General features: G+C 36.0%; 1 protein-coding gene across 3 annotated transcripts in view; it reads left to right on the top strand.

The window, feature by feature from the left end:
* The window catches only part of LOC149846817 (uncharacterized), a 48,461-nt gene extending 34,173 nt beyond the window's left edge, over positions 1–14,288 (top strand). For all 3 annotated transcript variants that reach the window (XM_089998158.1, XM_089998159.1, XM_089998160.1), the window contains 6 exons: positions 1,237–1,569; positions 2,112–2,213; positions 4,758–5,055; positions 13,402–13,550; positions 13,614–13,898; positions 14,004–14,288. In XM_089998158.1, coding sequence (XP_089854284.1) covers positions 1,237–1,569; positions 2,112–2,213; positions 4,758–5,055; positions 13,402–13,550; positions 13,614–13,898; positions 14,004–14,180 — 1,344 coding nt within the window. In that variant the 3' untranslated portion in view covers positions 14,181–14,288. The remainder of the gene's footprint in view (positions 1–1,236; positions 1,570–2,111; positions 2,214–4,757; positions 5,056–13,401; positions 13,551–13,613; positions 13,899–14,003) is intronic.
* Positions 14,289–21,219: the final 6,931 nt, after the last annotated feature.

Here is a 21,219-nt window from a genome sequence, read left to right as displayed (position 1 = left end):
TCTTGTTGTAGTCATCAAGCTGTGATTACATTTTTTGACAGATAAAGCTCACAGCAAGAGTACATAGTGAATGTATCAACGTTTGGTTAATTTATATATGAAATATGTTTTGGAATTGATAAAGATTGAGTTGGTTGGGGTGGGGGTCCACGATGTGAGTGCCACTCCAGACCCCGAAAATAATGCTAACCATGGTAGAAAGCAGAAATCTTATGTAAGGTAAAAAATGTAGGTTTTCTCTCTAATACTACCATCTATCCAAAAGAGCGAAACAACAAGAAAAAGAAATGGAGTTAGAAAGCTGTATGATAGGTGGTAGCTATCTTGTACAGTTTGGGGGGTAATTGGTGTACGTGTACTCTATTCTGGGGTGAGTCCGGATTGAATATTTTGCTTTATCGAACAGGGAATTGGAAGTATCATTCCAACAATGTCAAGTCATGGACCTGTTCCTTTAGCCCTTTTGCTATGTGGTTGTGTTCTGTATGGACAACATACGACGTGACTTGTTAGATATTACGGGGGTTCAGTGAGCACCATGCCGAATCCCCCTACCATTTCCTTATCTTCCAGTTTGGTCGATATGAGTTCACCTGGTACTAGCAGCTTTATCGGGGAATTTCCCATGGAGCTTTCCAAAGAAATAGCTTAGTAGCCACATTAGCAGCAATTGAGATGAATTTGAAATCGGATGTGCCCAATGTTGTGAAAAGTGTTGAGGCGAAGTGAGGCACTCCACCAAAAACTGAGGCAAGGCGTAAAGCGTAAGCCTCAAAAAAAAAATTTAACTTAAAAAAAAAACTATAAAAAATATCTAAAGTTACAAATAAATAAAAAATGCTTCTTCTTCCTCTTCCTCTTCCTCTTCTTCTTATTCTTATTATATTATTATTATTATTATCATTATTATTATTATTATTATTATTATTACTATCACGCCTTAGGCTGACGCCTTGAGGCGCAGAGGGCCTCGCCTCAAGGCAAGGTGTGCTTTTAACAACACTGGATCTGCCAATGCCATTCTTCTTAAAGGTGCTCTTAAAAGTATAGGAGCTCAAGTTATTTTTAAGCATGTAATAGTTTCTTCAGAAGCAATATTGATATCTCTATGTCATTCTCTTTGTTTGATTAATCTAGTCTATTGCATGATTAAAATTTTTGTTATATAGTGGTTTCAATAAAAAAAGATGATTAATTTATATGAAATATACCCATTTGATTTGAATTTGCTTGCAGGTTGGGAATAACGATTCTGTGATTGTTATCACACATGAACCAAATTGGATCCTTGATTGGTACTGGAGTGAGACCAGTGGCAAGAATGTGTCTCACTTAATATGTGACTATTTGAAGGGAAGATGTAAGCTTCGAATGGCTGGGGACTTACACCACTACATGAGGCATTCTTTTGTTCCAGGTGATAACCCAGTGAACATTCAACATTTGCTTGTCAATGGTTGTGGTGGTGCTTTTTTGCATCCCACCCATGTATTTTCAAATTTCAAGAAATATTGTGGAACCACCTACGAGATCAAGGCTGCTTATCCTTCTTATGAAGATTCAAGTAGGGTAAGTATTTTATTTTGGTTTAACATCATCAAACTGTTGCAAGTGCTTTACAATTGGTATTTATTGTTCTCTTATCTGGACCATAGTCACAAATATTGGTCTCATCTATATCTCGGCAATGCAATTTCTAGCCATAATATAGGTTTAGTTGATAAATCTTAAGAAAATCTCAGGAAAAATCGGTGTTTTGTTTTTTTAATATAAAAATAGTATAAAAAATAAAAAAACAACATGTTTAGATAATAAATTACACATATAATGAAAGAAATAAGAAAAACATATAAAAAGAAGAAGAAAAACGTAGTTAAGATATAGAAAAGAAGTAAAAAAGTGAAAGGTAACTCATGATATCATGATATTATGACGATAATATTGCCATATATAAATTTCTGAGATTTTCAGAATATCATGATATTTTGCCTTTAATATTGTTTTATGAATTTACAGCTAAATTATCGCTATATTTTTTAAATATCTCTTATATCTGTCACTATGATCTGGACTAAATATGTTGATTTGGCTCATTGGTTTTTCTTTTCCAGATTGCATTGGGTAACATATTGAAATTCCGGAAAAAGAACTGGCAGTTCGACGTCATTGGTGGCATTATTTATTTTGTATTAGTGTTTTCTATGTTCCCACAGGTAATTTTTTTCTTACTTTAATTTTTTCTTTTTTTCTCTTTTTTATTTTTGCTTTACTTTTTTGTTTTTTTCCTTTTTGCTTTAATTGTTGTCAGAATAGAAGAACAAGAAGTATGTGTGAAGTAGGTCCTTAAGAGAAGTCCTGATGCATGAAACATTTAGGGACTATTTGGGAAGCAATGTGGAAGAACTGGTGAAAGCAAGTAGCAAGTAATGTTGAAAGCAGTAATTGGGAGTGAGTGAGCAGCATTAAGAGACATAGGAAAAAAAGAAACGTAAATAAAATTTAGAATAATCGTTATGAGTATTTTCTATTTCTACTGAAATCCCACTCAAGTAAGCACATTTCATGAGAAGCATGATTCCTTTATCCCAGGAATTAGGAAGCCATATCAGGAAAGCTAGCTTCACCAATGGCATTGGAAGTGCATTAGTTTATGCATTTGGGGAATGCTTCTGGTAACTACAACTTTATTTTATGTAGGAGTAAAACTGCTGTTGTGGGAATTGTTGAATGCTTTATATTTAAGTGTCATAATTATGTTTAACTTTCCAAATTTTAATTACAAATTTACGAATATGATTTTCTATTTTTTTGCCATTGTTGTCATGCTTTTGCCTTGTTTCCTTTGCTCAATAAGTCATGACCATTTGGAAGAAAGGCTTTCCTTATATATTGTGCCTACAATATAGTTGGAATGTTACGATGCAAGTTGTCTTGACTCAATCCAACCTTGTAGATGTGTTCAGCATGGTTGATTTAGTGGGCTTCAATTCTCAGATCATGTTTTTTGATGGAAAAAATAGGTTTTTTTTAGTCAGGAAAAATTAATTTATTTATAGCTACCGAATTTTGCATTCCCAGAACAACTTGTATGCATGTCAGATTCCACTGACATGTAGATCACATCCATGGGTCACTTTGACACCCCAAAAAAAGGAAAAAAAATGGAGTTTGCAAGTTCAATGCAAGTTGAACTCTTTTGCAAACACCCAAAAAGTTAATGCAAGTTGAACTCTTTGCGCCGCTGATCGCATGTGCGATCAGCAGCACAAAAAAGACTCTTTAGTGGTGGTCATGACTGCCATTAAAGGGGTGTTTTTTTAACACAGTGCGCGATGGCGTGTCCAATCATTCAAGCGCCATTGCTGTTCGATGTTTCCCTTTTTCATATGGAAAACTCCAGACACTGCTTCCCAACTGACAAAACCCCAAAACTATACATATTCTACAATTGGCCGTGATGTTCTGGACAATGCTCATCCTTGATGTGCAGAAATATGCTTAAGATGCTTCAATTGCTCTGAATGATTGAGATGCCTGTGTATGGAGCCCATTGCTTAAAATTCGGCAGAAAATTCATCAAGAGAGCTATCCTAGTCACTTTGGCTGATTGAATTTTATTTTAGCTATTATTTCTAAAATAGTTAAGTTTTGTAGGTCTGTACATGGAATTTTAAAATTGAGGTTGACAATACAGTGTTTCATGTAAGAAAAAGGCAAAAATTGGGTTCCCTTATCCACATTCTCCAGGAACTTGCCTGCTTCATGTAGTTGCTAAAAAAAGGTTCATCCTTGGTCCATATGCTAGGAACTGACTTTTGGATCATATGTTTTTCAATGAGGTAATATTTGGTCATGTCAACCTGACTATCCGAATGAACTAGAAATCATAGGTGTGAGTCGTGTTGACATATTTGGACCTCATAGATGGATTCAGCATGGTCCAAATGCTAGGAACCAGCTTTTGGATTGTATTTTTTCTATGAAAAACATGATTTTATGAATCAAGAAAATATTGCACATTGTAGGGCATTGATTTTTGAAGGTGTGCCTACTTATCGTAATTGGACAATCCAAGGGCCAATTCCTACTGACCAAACCATGTAGATCACATCTATAAGGTTATGTTTATGAAAAACAACCACAAAATGAACAAAATGAAAAAGAAATCTCATTTATACATAACGGCTACCTGACCAAATGTTAACCCATCTGTATGTCATCATCATCATTTATGATGGTCTTTTACATGAGCATTTGTGATCATTTTCCCTATTTCCCCATGGTTAATGAAGGACCAAGTAAATTGATGCTTGTGAATTTACCAAGAAGCTTTACCAAGTCCATTTCTAGAAAATTTGGTAAATGGTGCTAGTACATTGAAAATCTTGTTGGCAACTGCTTTGCTGATATTGGACTACTTATGTACCTTTTGCTGTCTGCATTATACTTACTGTTTTAAAGAGTATTTGTCTTTTTCCACCTTTCATATATTTGCCAGTTGTGTAATTTATCAGTTAATAAGAAACATTCTTCTGCATGTTTCAGTCTACTCTTAAGTCTGCATAAGTTACCAGATTAAATCGTTTTGGGCTTTCAGTTCATATTGTGTATTTATGTGTGTGTGTATTTATGTGTGTGCTAATATACCTCATATTATTGATTTTGGATGTTTTGTTTTCTCTGTGGCTTTTCTAATGATTATTGAGTGAAAATTTCATCTTGTTTCCAGATCTGATGCATATATTGTACACTTCCAGTGCAATCTGGATCACATTTTGCAGGATGATACTTGGGTGGGTCACCTGAAGAACTTCTTCGGTACAATGTGGCAGGCAGTTATATACATGCTGGAGTACTCATATGTGTCATCAATGGGAATTCTGGCATTGTTGATAGTCTCCTTTTTGTTTGTCCCTTCCAAAATGTCAAAAAAGCGGCGTGCTATTATTGGGATTCTTCATGTTTCTGCCCATTTGACTGCAGCAGTCCTTCTCATGTTACTGTTGGAACTTGGTATTGAGACCTGTATCCGCCACAGGCTACTTGGAACTGCAGGTATGAACTTGCTTTTTCTGTTGCATATGGTCTGTGTCTTTCTGGTGTTTATAGCCTTAAGTTTCAGCTAAGTTTATAAAGAAATAGTCACATTTTCTTCCCAACTGTTATTGAGTCACTGAGATTCAGTCTATTACATGTATGTCATGCCAGAAGCTGACTGGCATCCACGTTACAATTTTTGCAAACATTTTTTTATTTTTTTTAGATTATTGTTTGAGTTCTTATAGAAAAAGGGACTGCAATGGAAAATAAATCAATCGTCCACTATGCTTATATGATTAAAACCTATTTCACATGGGTTCACACGTGGGTGTGTGCTCAAACACAGGTATGGCTGATCCAAGATGGCTGTTTTTCAAAAGAAGGCATGGGTGTCTGGTCTTATCTATATATTTTCAGTTTGTGACATTTTAGAGTTTTTTTAATAGAAAGCCTTTCAAACATAAAAGGCTAAAAAATGTCAATTTTTTAAACTTTTAAGCACACATCTAAAATATTTTACACTCCATAATACAAGCCTTGGCTGTTTTCAATAGAACAAGATTGGCTGGAGTGGTGCTGGCCAAAAGAATGAGTACTGTTTAGTGAAACTAGGTCTAAATTGACTCATTTTTGGTACAAGGGCAGTTGGCATAAAAGTGCATGCTACTTCAGGCTTCCAGCTGCAGCAGAGCCAGACATTGTAGAATGAAACCCTTTCAGTTGGTGCCAAATTCACTTGTTTCCTACATCACCATCACCAGAAACTGTTAGTCTATAATTCGTCCTATACATTTGTGCATACCTACTACAATGAATGTTTACATGTATTTCTGAAAACGGGTCAGAAGTGAGCTGGATTGGTTGAGTTACACTGTGTGAGCTGCATGGCCAAAAACCACAAATTCAATCTTCATATTAATTGTTGAAATTTTGTGACTTGAGAAGTAGGGATGCAAGTGGGTTGGATCCAGGATGAAGGTTTTGCAATTTTTTGGCTGTTTTGGATTCAACTCCGTTCTGAATCCCCATGTATTTAGCTGTTGCGGATCCGAACCTCTTGCATCCCTATTGAGGAGAAAAAATTATATTTAATGTTGTGGTGGATGTGACAAACTATTGTATTTATAAAAAAAGAACTGCAATTAATAGTCTTATTATGACTTGAAAAGAGAATCAGATTTCAAAAATCGTTATGGCGTTGACTAGATATTGAATGAACAAAATTGTATATTCACTTAATAGTATTCTTTTGACTTTAGAAGAGAAATCCAGCTTAATTAGGAAATTACTAAATGTTGAATGGGGAAGAAGTGCAGTTTTACTAATAGTGAACACCCAGAGACGCTGCTTAAAAGCTCAAGCATCTGCTGCTGAACTGATGCATTATTTATGCCTATGGAGAACTCCAGACACTGCTACCCAACTGACAAAACCCCAAAACTATACATATTCTACAACTGGCCATGATGTTCTGAAAAAATACAAGTAGGTGCCTCTTATGGGCTTACAAGAACACAATGACTACTTATGGGTCAATACAAAAGCAAATACACATAAGCCACTTATGGGCTGAATCACAAGTAAAAATATTGAATATTATTGAGATAGAGGGTGCTTGAGAAAGCAATACCCTTCTAAGGGGGAAGCACCCCTTTATATACACATACAAAGCCCTATAGAACTGCTGGGAGCATCCCAACCGCTATAAATATAACTATTGGGAGCTCCCAAGGACTATACATGGCATTTGGCAAAAATGCCCAATACAAAAATGTAAATTAAAAATCCAGAAAAATAGAGAAAAAGAAAAATACAAAGTGACGAATGTGCCCCTAATGGTCACAACCTATTACATATCAATGAAAATACCAAAATACCCCTAATGGGTATTTACCTATTACATTAATATAAAGTATATATATACATAATAGATAAGTATATATAATTATATATATTTATATTACATCTTAACACTCCCCCTCAAACTTACGGTGTGATCACTGAAAGTTTGTCAAGAAAATGAAACTGGGGAGACAGAAGCTTTTTTGTAAATAAATCAGCTAGTTGGAACTCTTATGCTACATAAGGCAGGATAATAGTCTTCTTAAGGTATTCTTCACGAACAAAGTGACAATCTATCTCGATATGCTTGGTACGTTAATGAAATGTGTGATTGTCGGCTATGTAGATGGTGTTTTTGTTGTCACAACATAACCTTGAGGGTGATTGCATATGCACCTCCATTTCCTCCAGCAATCTTCTCAACCATGTGATTTCAGATGTCATGGTAGTCATGGCACGGTGCTCAACTCTTGTTGACGATAGAGGCTTTCAAATGTTTCATGCATTTTCAGTTTACTAGTGAATCACCTATAAACACACAAAAACTTTTAGTTGAACGTCTATCATTAGAATCTCCTCCCCAATTAGAGTCAATATATGCAATTAATTCAAGTGGGGAAGAGAAAAACAATAAAATTTCTTGAGACAAAATTTTGTAAATATGAATATCTAATAATGTGTATAACAATCAGGTGCATAGTTGTAGGTGAGTGTTGAAACTATCTAGTTGTATGCATTACATGAGAAATGTCAGGTCGGGTAATAGTCAAATAAGTAAGCCCCCAATCATCTTCCTTTTAGGAGTAGGGTGTTCTATCATCGATCTTCATCTTTGTGTTAATAACTTCGAGAGTATCTATCATCTTTTCATTTGTAATATCGAACTTATCAATAATCTCAATGAAAAATTTGGATTGAGTTAGAAAATAACCACGTGCAGAATATGCTACCTCAATCCCTAATAAATATTTAAGGAAACCTAAATCAGTCATTTCAAAATTTTGCTTTAAAATATTTTTTATATAACTACATGTTTATCTCCTTCTGTAATGTGATATCAACATAGAGAAGAAAGATAACGACACCTGCATTAGATTTCTTATCAAATATAGCAGTGTCAGTGTAACAAAATTTAAAGCTAAGTTTAACTATAAAAGAACTAAATCTATTATATCAAGCCTTAGGAGCCTCTTTCAAACCATGCAAAGTCTTTTTTAAGTAAAGAGCGTTTCTTGTTGGAATTTCATATCTTGGTGGAGGATTCATGTAAACATCTTTTTTCAATTTCCCATTTAAGAAAACATTTTTAACATCAATTTGACAAATATGTTAGTTCCTAATAGCAGCTATAGCTATGAAGGTTCTAACTGAAGTCATTCTAGTTATTGGTGCAAAGGTTTCATCATAATCAATTCTATATTCCTGCCAGTAACATTTGGCTATTAACCTATCCTTATATCGTTCTAAGGAGCAATCACATTTGGTTTTTACCTTATATACTCATCTATAACCTATGGGTTTTTCCCCTTTAGTAAGATCTTCTATTGTCCATGTATTGGATTTTTCTAAAGCTTCAAGCTTAATGTTTATAGAATTTATCCATTCGAAATGATCTTTGGCTTGTTTACACGTATTGGGTTTGAAGTAAGAAATTTTTTTGCTAGACATGCTTATATTGAGGGAAAAATGACTCATATAACACAAATCTATAAAAAATGACTCATAGGTAGATCTATCTGGAGGTCTAGATTCTCTAGTGGATCTTTCAAAGGAACTAGATTCCTGAGACTCAAGGCTAAAATATTTTTTTAAAGCACTAGGCCCATTATCAATGCCTCTTTTCATGTTTGTCTACTACGTAGTTCTCATTATCAAGAGTATTTAATTGAGGCTCTTTATCCATAATATCAATACACAAAAAATCTTATCTTTAGGAAGCAAATTCAAATAGAAAGGAGTAATTACTAGTTTTTTTAGGCACATTTTGATAAAAAAATATTTTTTTTTCAAAAAAATCACATTTCTAGAGATATAGAGTTTATCAATTTTGAGATTATAACATCTAAAACCTTTTTGTGTTTCTTCATAACGGAGGAAGGCACAAAATTGCTCTAGGAGATAATTGTCATTTTTGTGGTAAGAACAAATCATTTGCAACCAAAGGTTCTCAATCTATAGTAATCAGATTGAATTTTGTAAAGGTTTTCAATAGGTGAGATGTTTTGAAGCTTGACAAATGACATTCTATTTATGAGATAAACAACGATAAATGCAGCTTCGACCCATAATTATTTAGAAACATTTTTCGAAATAAGGAAAGTTCTAGTAGTTTTTATAATATGTCTATGTTTTCATTCTGCTCATCCATTTTTTTAGGGGTGTAAGTACATGATCTTTGATGTATGATGTCATTTTTATCCAAATGTTTTTTGAAATCATTTGATATAAATTCTTCTCTTTAATCGGAGAGGAAAATAGCAATATTAGTTTTAAATAAATTTTGGACTAAATTGTGAAAAGTTTTAAAATTTTCAAACACTTCATTTTTGTGGCTAAGAAAATAAATCTAAGTATAACGAGAATAATCATCAACGAATATCACATAATAAGCATAACCACCTTTAGATATAATTGGTGTTTGGCCCCTTAGATCCAAATGTATTAAATTCAAGTGATTAGAAGCAAAAAAAAGTTATTTTTTCAAAGGGAATGTCCTTCACTTTACCAAGAATGCAATCCGTGCAATGAAAATTTACAGTGCAAAATTTTCTCAAACATGGTACATTGGATAATTTTAATATGCTAAGATAACCTAATTTTTGATGCCACAAAAAAATATTCAAATCTTGTACATTGCAACAAAATCAACTGATCCATGTAGTAAAAATATCCTTCTCTATGGTCTTTGCCAATCTACACCCCATGGCTTTTGCCAATCTACACCCCATACTGGAGATCCTGCACCAAACATTGGTTTGATAAAAAGAAGATTTTACAACCATGATCGACTATTTGAGAAATAAAAAAGAGATTTAAATTGAGTTTTAAAACAAATCTAATTTTAGATATAGAAAAATTTAAAATTTTTTCACACCAATCCCTTTGGTATCAAAAGAGTAAAAGCATTGGATCTACTTGAATTATTTTTACATTCTAAGAGTAAAGAAATATTGGAAGTCATATGGAAGGAAGCATCAGAGTCCAAGAGCTAAGAAATCTTACCTAAAGAAAAACAGGAGACTGTGACACTCGAGATTGAGGATGATAAACCCCTGAGAAGCGGTTGTAAGGCCTCCCCTAGTTAAGACAATGATATGTAATGGATTTTTGTTATCTATTGGTCTCATTTTTATTCCCTTGTGATGCATCTAGACTCGCTGCTCTTCACCTCATCCCTTTGAATTTGGGGCAATAAGGCTTAATGTGCTCTGGTTTTCCACAATTATAACAAACAATATTTTTCCTCCTTTTATCATTATGTTTCCTCTCAAAATTGGACTTGGTGAAATGAGGAGGCTTATAGGTGTTGGTGTTGGCTCCGGGTCTTGATACGACTAACATATTGTCTTTGGGTTCCTTAAGCTTCGACATGGACTTCAATCTAGTTTTCTCCATACATACTTCGACCAATATTTCATGAAGAGGTGGAGGCTCTTCCTTCTCACGATGAGTAATGGCGACCCTTACATTTTCGAATTCGGGTCTAAGATCTTGCATAAATTGAAAAAAATGTTCTTCCAAGATTTGTTTCTTCCTTCTATGAGCATCATTAGGCGTGTTAGAAATAAGTTCAAATTTAGCTATTTGGTCTCAAAGTCTTTTTAAAGATCCATAATACTCCTGCACACTTTTATCACCTTGTGTATACTTATGGATTTTGTTACGTATTTTTCATTTATGAGCAGTATCTTTTTTAGTATACTTTTGCATGATAAAAGTCCAAGTCTCATCCTTCCTTTCAAATTCTAAGATATTCTCACATGGTTCCATCCCATACAAAAAAAAGCACTTTAGCATAGCCTACTTCCCATGCCTTATAGGTATTTTTGTAATCAAAGAGAAAGTTATCTTTTTTTCTTTGAGTGTCTCCTCTTTAGTTACTTGAGGTTTCAGAGCGGAACCATCAACCAAGTGCCATAATTCTTTTCCTACTAAAATTCTCTTTACCGCGGTGCTCCACATGTTGTAGTTGATCCCATCAAATTTGATGAGAACAACGATTACAACCTCCTTGTCGGCCATGAAAGCAAAGAGAAAAGAAGAGTAGAGGAAAAAGATGAAGTTGAATGATGACATGCTTCACGAAACAACGAACCAATGCTCCCCTGATCTCATAGTTCACCACGCAGTCTTCAATTACAAATTACAATCAAGAAACTCTAAGACTTTGATACCATGTAATGAAAGAGAAAAAATACAAGTAGATGAGCTTACAAGAACACAATGGCCACTTATGGGTCAATACAAAAGCACATATACGTAAGCCACTTAACAAGTAAAAAATATTGAATATTATTGAGAGAGAGGATACTTGAGAAACTATGTCACACGGACTCAGCTAGGGAGGCGCCGCACCCGAGTTGACACGCCCCGACACGAGTGCGGACACGGGTGCGGCCTCGGACACGGCCCGGACTCTATCAATGCCGAGTCGGACTCGGTCAACGAGTCGAGGCCGAGTCCGTCCTTGTTTTGGACTCGGTCAACGTTGATTGAGTCCAAAAATGTTCATTTTTAGGGTAAAAAAATGATCTTTATATATATATATTTAATATATATATATATATATATATTTAATATATATATATATATATATATATATATATATATATATATATATATATATATATATATATATATATATATATATATATATATATATATATATAGCATGAGTCTCAAACATAAGCCCCAGAAAAAAAATTTATTCTTAAATATTATCATTTAATTCTCTCTCTTTCAATCTTAAAAGCTAATAAATTCTCATCCACTAGTACCAACACTTTTCATCCACCAAGTTCTCTCTCTTATAAAAGCTAATAAATTCTCATCCACAAGTAGTAACACTTTCTCATCCACCAAGATCTCTCTCTCTCTCTCTCTCTTTCAAATCTAGCTTTGAAAAATTAAAAGCTTTTAATGCTTTTAATTAATGTTATGAATTTTAGCAAAACTGCAAAAGATGTTTAATGCATTTACCAGAACATGCTTTTAGTTAATGCTTTTAATTAATACCTTGATGATGTTTTATTCCCATGGTAGCTAAGACTCGACCGAGTCAATGATAAACTCAGCCGAGTTTGGTTCTAACTCAGTTATACTACTATTTTAACTCGGTTAGTTCAGGATCTGAGACAACTCGGAAGAGTCACGAGCCGAGTCTCCGTGTCCAAAATTTATATAGATAGCCGAGTCCCCGTGTTCAAAATTTTTTAAATTGTGCCGCACCCATGTCGCACCCGCACCCATGTGACATAGTTGAAAAAGCAATAGCCTTCTAAGGGGAAGCACCCCTTTGTATACACATACACAACCCTATAGAGCCGTACTATACATGACATTTGACAAAATGCCCAATGCAAAAATGTAAATTACAAAACCAGAAAAATAAAGAAAAAGAAAAATATGAAGTGACCAATATGCCCCTAATGGGCACAGCCTACTACATATCAGTTCAAAAACCAAAATACCCCTAATGGGTATTTACCTATTACATCAATATATATATATATATATATTAACACTTCCTTACCGTGCAGAAATATGCTTAAGATGCTTCAATTGCTCTGAATGATTGAGATGCCTGTGTATGGAGCCCATCGCTTAAAATTCGTCAGAAAATCCATCAAGAGAACTATCCTAGTCACTTTGGTAGATTGAATTTTATTTTAGCTATTATTTCTAAAATCAAGTTTTGTAGGTATGTACACGGTAATATTCCTTTATATGGAATTTTAAAATTCAGGTTGACAGAACTGTGTTTCATATAAGAAAAAGGGCAAAAATAAGGTTCCCTCATCTACGTTCGCCAGGGACTTGCCTGCTTCATGTAGTTCCTTAAAATAAAAGCCTCCTCTTTGCAGCTATGCTTTTGTGTTCAAGCAAAATTATTTAAGCAAACCTTTCTAAGTTAATTGGTTGATACCTGAATTTGCATCACTACTGAAAGAGAAGGCCAGGCCTTTGATCTGGTGCAGATTAGGAATTTGATCCATATGCATGTCCTTGAATTGCCTTGCAGCATACAAAAATTGGCTCACGCCCACTAGTTGTACGGGATTAAGAATTGGTTACATAGAATAAATTTGATCGATTATTGCATAAAGCTGAAGATATAATCTTCTTGCATATTCTCTGTATCAATCCTTACATCCCTTGCAACTGGTGGATTCCAAAAGAGATCCAACTGAAAAGGAAAATCAATGATCCAAGTTGAAATTATCTCAAAATCCAACTCTTTCTCCCCAATGTAAATGGCCTTATGGATTCTCAGGGAAAGTTTAATTGGTTGTATTTCAGGCTATCATACACTATATGAATGGTACCGTTCTGTGGAAAGTGAACACTTTCCTGACCCTACCGGGCTTAGGCAGCGGATGGAACAATGGACTTTCGGTTTCTACCCTGCCTGCATAAAGTATCTCATGTCTGCCTTCGATGTGCCAGAGGTAAACCATACAGTTTTTCTCAAGTTCATTTTGCATAAAATTTGAAGTTAATAAACCTTACAGGTTATGGCAGTCACCAGAAATAGCATCTGCAAGGCAGGGATGGAGTCCATATCCAGAGGTCAGGCAATTATATATTATGCTTCTCTCTTCCTCTACTTTTGGGTCTTCTCAACCCCTGTAGTTTCACTTGTATTTGGGAGCTACTTGTATGTATGCATCAATTGGCTGCATATCCATTTTGATGAGGCTTTCTCATCACTCCGGATCGCAAATTACAAGGCCTTCACTCGCTTCCACATCACCCAAGAGGGTGATCTTGAGGTCTACACGCTTGCCATTGACAAGGTAAAACTGCCATTTTGCCTCTCATCTTTTATTTGATCCATGAGCAAACTTGTGTCTTTTTTTTTCATCATGTAAGTCGTATATTACCATTCATCACATAAACAGGTTCCAAAAGAATGGAAGTTGGACCCCCAGTGGGATAGTGAACCCAAACAAACATTGGCTCATCAAAGAAAGTTCCCAAGCAAATGGTGTGCAGTTGCAGCTAAGCAGGATCCAGTTAAGACCATCCGCGTTGTAGACCATTTTGTGATAAAACGAACATGTTCGGAACCTAGCTGAGGCAAGTCTATTAGGCCTAACATTCTGTATATTGCAAGCTGGTAGTTCTTGTACAACAATGTAACAGGTTCGCTCTCTGCTAATAGAGTAAGGAAATTTGAGCCCAAAGCTTCTGTTTCTGAAGTTGCATTGTTCTGATTGATCAAGTGTTAACAAATGGTTTGCATTCCCAAGTTTTCTAAAAGAAATTTGAGAGAATTAAACAATGAATCGTGATAGAAAGAATTAGAGTTAGTGCCTTGTGGTAGCCAAAGCTTTCATTGCATGATATTACAGAATGAATGAAATTTGTTGGAGAATAGGCTCTTGGTGAAAGAACAAAAGGTGGTTATGTACACTCATTTCACTCTTCAAGAAAACCTTGGTAACGAGTCCCCTTCAGAGTGTTGTACACGTTGTTCCAATTCCCTACCTGTTCAGACAGGGGTCTGGTATGAATCTTGACCTGACGGCTCACAAGGTTCATCACAGGCACTCCAAGGAATTCCTGCACATCGATCAACTTCTGTGGAAACAACAATTCTGCTTTTATTATGAAGATGCAGTTAAATAGATCACTAAAAAAATGCAGGGAAAGCGAGTGATTACCGTTCTGTTGTTGACGATGTCCTCATAATACAGGATAATGTGGCGGGTACTTTTAAAGTACTCTATTGCGTCTGCAGCCATCTGCTCTGTCTGCTGTAGATTTGTCAATAGGATGGTTGAATTGATACTGGGCTTATATTGTGCCAGAAGATCTGCCTGCAATGCTCTTTCTTAAGAATGTGACTTTTTGCTTACCTGTGTGTGTACGCATGCGCGCACAGGAGTGCTGTGCATAGCAAAATGGGTACTGTGGATAATCTGGTGAACTGGTTCTCACCTCACCTGTGCATGTTCAAGACTGGCAATATAGGAGGCCTGTTTTGCTCTCTAACCGCTTCAGGGTTCAGGGGCAATCTGGGTACTATGGGTGCAGTTTGGGCATCAAAGAAATCCTACCCTTTTCCGACTCCAGCCATTCGTAGTTTCTTATGTATATTGGAGTGAAAAGGAAAGATGGGATTGCTCCCCTACCCTCTTTTGATATTTATTGAGGGAAAACCCCAGTTCAGGTAGTGGGGCTTGCGAGAGATTAGTGCTCTGGCGTATGGCCCACCCCAAGGTAATTAAAACCCCTCAGCCACCCCCCTTCCCCGCCAGGCTACCCTGCTCTTATTACCAGTGCTTTAAGAAATCAGCAACCATGAGAAGGTGCAGATGCAAATGTACTTATAGTCAGGTGTAAAAAAAAACTTTTTGAATTGAAGAAATGGATTGTCTGGGATGTTAATACTGCAATCAATCTGTAAAAAGTGAAATTCGCAGGTGACAATCTGTCTTAAGCTACCTGATTAGTTAGTGGATATTTGAGAGAGAATATTTACCTCTATCCGTGAATGTACATGGGATTTGTGGGTGCCGTTGATCTGCTTTGCCCCCTGATCAAAAGTATTTGCAAGCACAGATATCATTCTACGCAGAAGGTTTTTCCGGAAGAGGAATATCACAGAAACCTTTCTTCTCTTGAAGTATGAAACTATTTCTTTGTGATGATTCATAACACCCTGCGTACATGTGCACAACTTCATATCCAGAAGAGGGGAACCAATGAAGATTCTAATGAAAATTAGAAATTGATAACATCCTTTCATAAAAATGCACCACCAATCAAATTCTAGCAGTGGGTTTGTTGGCAAGTGCTGTTGGATGCACTTAGCCATGAAACTCACTGTTAACAGATGTTGCTATTATGATAGAGAAGCCATGGAGACAACTAAAACATTCCTACATAAACCAGTAGCACAACTTGCAATCGAGCACTAGCATTCAATGGGGGAAATGCATATTTTGTTACGCATCATACAACCACTGCATCATGAAGTGAAGGTACGAAACTTTATATTTCCCATGACCGCACAACTCTGAGGATCAGTGAAAACCAAATAATGCAATGGTTATAGCTGCCACTCACCACATGTGCAGAGCCAAAGGCTCTGTCAAGGTTTGCACTCATGGATAACATCTTTTGCCTTGAGGCTTACACCTGTTTACTGGAGGCAATAGCATCGATTGGTTATTGATTCCTTTTTTGTCAAATTCAGTAAAAAAAAAAGAAAAAATAAAACCCAGCCACCACATTCTGAATAACAATCTGGGGATCTGAGCAAACCAACTCCCCCAACAGACCTGTAACGAAAAAAATGGAGCTAAAATTTTCTGAGCTTTTTCTCCAATTTTTTTCCTTTCATTAATCCATTTTCTTTGCTCACTTATAAATACTGTTTGCTGTTGGATTTTCTTTCTTAATAGGTAAGCTAACTCTTGTGGAATTCAAACCTGAGAGATCCCTCAGATATGATACTACAACCTAAGCATCGCCATCTCGTTCAAACCCTTGGACTTGGTTTGTTATGGTTGTTCTGTGCCATTTTCTCCTGCTAGTAAGAAAAATGATTTTAATTAGTGGTTCCAATATTACCTCCATGAAAATCAGACAAACTGACATGACCATCTCAAGAAATTTTATTTGAAGTTTGAAGAATCCACTTCCACCCTGTCTTATAGGTTTCCATCTGTTCTCCTCACCTACTGATCTAAAACCTTTGACGAATCTAAATGTGCATTAGAATCATATCCATTATTTTCTTTGGGAAGAAGATTTGAACAAGCCAAAAATTCCAGCCGTTGGAGTAAATATTTCAATAAGCTAAAAATTTTAGTCCCAAAATTTGACTTTCCAACTATCACCTGAATCAGAGGTTATTATGCTCAGAGAGCCAAGTATGTAAAACTGACACTTTTTGTCAAATATATTTCTCCCAGAGAGAAGAATCAAGATGCAAATAATTTCTCGAGGAAAGAATCAAGATACATTTGCATTCCTTTCCTTTTTAGCACAGTAATGAAACCATTGCTTAGAGAACAACCTCACTCTCCAATCATATGAAATATGTTCTGACAAAGCATGCATGAATTGGTACTTTCAGTTTAGATGAACAACATGAACCAGAAATATTATGGCTAGACCATGTTTACATAACATTACCCAATAAATTTGAACCGTCTTTATTTTTCTGGAGCACCAAAAGCAAGTATGATGCCATTATGAACAGCATCCAAAGCTACAAAGCCCCAAGAACACAACCAGCCAATTTAAATGAGATATGAAAGCCTCATTTTTCTGTAGATTATAAGCCCAATCAAGATGTGTGTCTGCGCGTGCTAAAAATTAACACTTTCTTAAACTAGTATGTCTTAGCATGTTCTGTCACCATAAAGTAACTTCAGTTTAGAACTGAAGTGGTTCAACCTGAATCCCTGATTACTTGAAGATTTCCACCTGAATGAAGAATCCACTTCTTTTCATAAGAAAACATGGAACATACAAAATGCATATACCAAAAGAGAGTTACAACCAAGGTTTCCAAACTAGGAAGCGGAAGCGAGAAACGATAACGGGAAGCGGAAGCAAGAAGCGATGCATTTTAAAATATATAGGAAGCGGAAAGCGAGGAATAAAAAAAACAATATAAGAATTGAATGGGAATCAAAATAGAACACAAATAAAAACTAAAATAATAGTGATTATTCTTAGGTGTAAGAATTAAATTTTTAACAAAATTTAAAAATGATAACTTTCAATTTAGAAAAATCACATGGAAGTGAGTAAGAATGGTGAGAGGAAACATACAAAAAAAATGAAAAGTAGAATGATAGAAGACATAAGAAGAATAGATGAAGCATGTGGAACACATAGGAGAAGCGTGGGAGAATCGAGATTCTCATCAAGTTTCAGAAGTGAGGAGTATCGCGCTTCCAAAGCGAGTTTTCAGGAAGCGGGCTTCCCAGCTATCTGAGAATCTTCCGGTAACTCTGGTTACAACCTCTTTTTAAGAACCCACTGATATCAGAAGAAACTAAATTTAATTTTAGGAAATAGCAGAGGAGGGAAAAAAGAGGATACCTACAAGCAAACTCATTATGATAAAAAAAATTTGGCATCTGCATGGCAAAGTTGTTGGTCAACTCCACAATTCTATTTCCACTGATGTTTAATTACCAGTAAAGTATAGAACTGTTACCTGATTAAGCATCCACTTGAGCCCGACTGCAGCTGAGCATGAGTTCTTGGATGCGCTGCTATACCAGTCGAGATTGTAAACCATATCTAATGTCCTCAAAACTGATGAAACATTGTTACGCCTTGGTAATGAAGAAAAGATCTCCCCATTGGAACTAACATTGAGATGGCTATTCAATAAAGTTTCAAACCATCCACTTCCAGACCTCTGCATTGACAAAATTGCAAAGAACCGCACAGGATTGCAAAAGCATTCATCCCTGTTCAAGCATAAAAAAGTCATGTATGGTAGAAACATGATATTTGTGCAAACCAATGTCAAACAATATTAGAACAACCTGCTGAATGTTTTTGGTTTTGGATAGTGCAAATACACTATTTCCTGGGGTTTAACTCCAGAAAGGTCACAGGGATGTCTCCCAAACACCTGAACTTTCGTCCGAACATAACCAGGCTTCGCAGGAGAACCTATTTGCTTTAGACAAATAAAGCATATATAAAATCCAAATGTAAAAGCGAAGATAAGAAGTGTCCTCAACACGAACTGCGACTTCTTAAAAGTTCTCAAGCCAAATACATCCTGGAAACCAAAGGCACCAAATGTCATATCAGTCCAAGTATATCAACAAGTAGCAAGCAAGCACACGCAGAGGACTCACAAAACTTTCAGTAAAACTAACATGGTAAATTTGGCAGCAGATGTTCTGGTGTCTATTTAGTGTTTTATAAGAGTTTAGCTCCATAACAATAAAAATTCTACACTTTCCTTTTTGCAATCCTGATTTTTGGCAGGTTGACTGAAAGAATCTCATGAATTATTGTTCTGTACGAAATGCTACAGTACTTCCTGATCTGGTGAATAACTAGGAAATGCAGCCAAGCATTTCTTCAATTCCTTGTTTACCACGACATCCTAGACTTGATTCTCGTCCTCATTATAATTTGCCTAATTTACAATGACAATCTTCTCATTTGCATAAACCAACATTGAGAAAGGTCAATATCTTAAGAAAGGCTTTGTGTGTGTGCTCGCACGTGCACACATGTGTTCTAACTTGTCAGTCACCGTTCACCAATATTGCTATCAGCAGCATTCTTAATTGAAAAATAGTCACTCTTTTCCAAAGATCCTGTAAAAATTTTGGCAAAGAAAATTTAAAGAGAAATAGCTTTTGTCTGAAGTACAATGCATCAACAGCACAAAACATTTTTTAAAAAGAAGTAAAAACCACACACAAAATAGATACATGATACAAACTACTAAATATGCAATTTGGGTACAAACTGGATATTTCCTATGCTACTTTCACAAATCTGACCGCACATACTTGTTCCACATAGCACATTTTCTAGGAACCAACACATTCCAGACGAAGAAATATAACTTTTTGAGGCTTGCATATTAATGAAAGTTCTAGGCCACTTATTTTCAAACGCTAAAAAATCTGGCTCGCATGTTGTAATTATACGATCCAAGAGCCCATTTCTAGAAAATCAAGCATGGAGGACACATTTGTACAGTCAGATTCTCTACCTAGAATTTCATCAACTGGAATCTTAGACATAATGACCAATCAGTGAATTGAGCACGTGTTACCTATATGATGCGAATTCACATGTTTCCTTAATTATCACAAGATTCAGGATCAATCAACCAGGGTTAACTGTTACAACCATCAGTTACAGATCCTAAATTTGATGAGAAACCCACAAAAGAGAAAATTTCCCTTTCCTTGTCTTAAGTGTATATGCACTCACGTACCCGGAAAATAGGGATAAGTTGGGTTATGCCATTATGTTCAATGCAATATCCCGACTTATCCCAGTTTTCCGGATAAGTGGGTTTGGAGAGAGAGAGAGAGAGAGAGAGAGAGAGAGAGAGAGCCTTATAAAGAGCACATCCGTCGTCCATCATGTTGTGAGAAGCTCACAGCTCCTACTCAGAGGTCGGAAACGGCTTTCTTATTCTTTCGTAGTTCTGGAATATTGCGTGGAAACATCCCTCAAGAGAGAAAGCAGATGATCTCAAATAGAAACACAAGAAGAAGAAGAAGAGTAGTGAATCAAAACTTGGTGGGTGATTGAAGGAGGAGGAGGGGGGGTAGAACTTAGAAACAATGGTTGGTGGTGACGTGGGGAGCGTCCGAGCGGTGATGAAGGGCGTGAACTCTCGTGTCCCTCCGCGCTCAAACACATCATCGCCATCATCATCATTAAATCTCATTTTCTTCATTCTCTCTTCTCCTCTCTGCTTCCGACGGTCTTATTTCTTCCCCGCCTTTTTCGAATTCGCATACACGTTTCGAGTTTTGACTTTGATCCGACCCGTCTCTCTCTCTCTCTCTAACTTACCATCTCGAGATGGGCAATAAACCATCAAAATAGATACACATTAACAACACGAAGCCAATCATCTGATCCATTCTTCTAGGGTAGCCAATGAGCAATTACAAATTTACAATTGCAAAATGAGTCTCACGTTGGTCCAATTGACATTGACGTGATTTGTTAAATAGAAAATAAAGTTTTGAATCGTGTGATTATGACATCTAAACAAAAATTTTGAAGAGCTTAGAAAACACCTACTTGCAATGTGCTAATGTTATGTTGTAGAACGAGAGTTTACCCATTTGGTGGAAACGTTGTCAACTTGCCTTGACAATGGCCGTACAAGGGAATGACATTGAAGAGGTAGTTTATTGCATTTGAAAAAAGTGGTGAGACCATCTTTCTTTCGTATTAGATTGGCAACTTCCACATCCCTACACCCGAAGAATTGGCGCAGTTGGAACAAGACTTGGCTCATATCCGAGCAGTTGGGGTTCGATTCTCGATGGCGTTATGGCTTCTTAGGGTCAAAGGGTGCGCTCATGTTTACACCCCTCTGAGATAGCTTTCCCATCCTTCATGAAAAAAAAAAAAAACTTATACCTC

This window comes from Nuphar pumila, chromosome 2, assembly GCF_984573655.1.
Source record: "Nuphar pumila chromosome 2, dmNupPumi1.hap1.1, whole genome shotgun sequence".
Taxonomy (NCBI): domain Eukaryota; kingdom Viridiplantae; phylum Streptophyta; class Magnoliopsida; order Nymphaeales; family Nymphaeaceae; genus Nuphar; species Nuphar pumila.
Note: the sequence above shows the minus strand (reverse complement) of the source record. Positions and strands in the feature narration are given on the sequence as shown.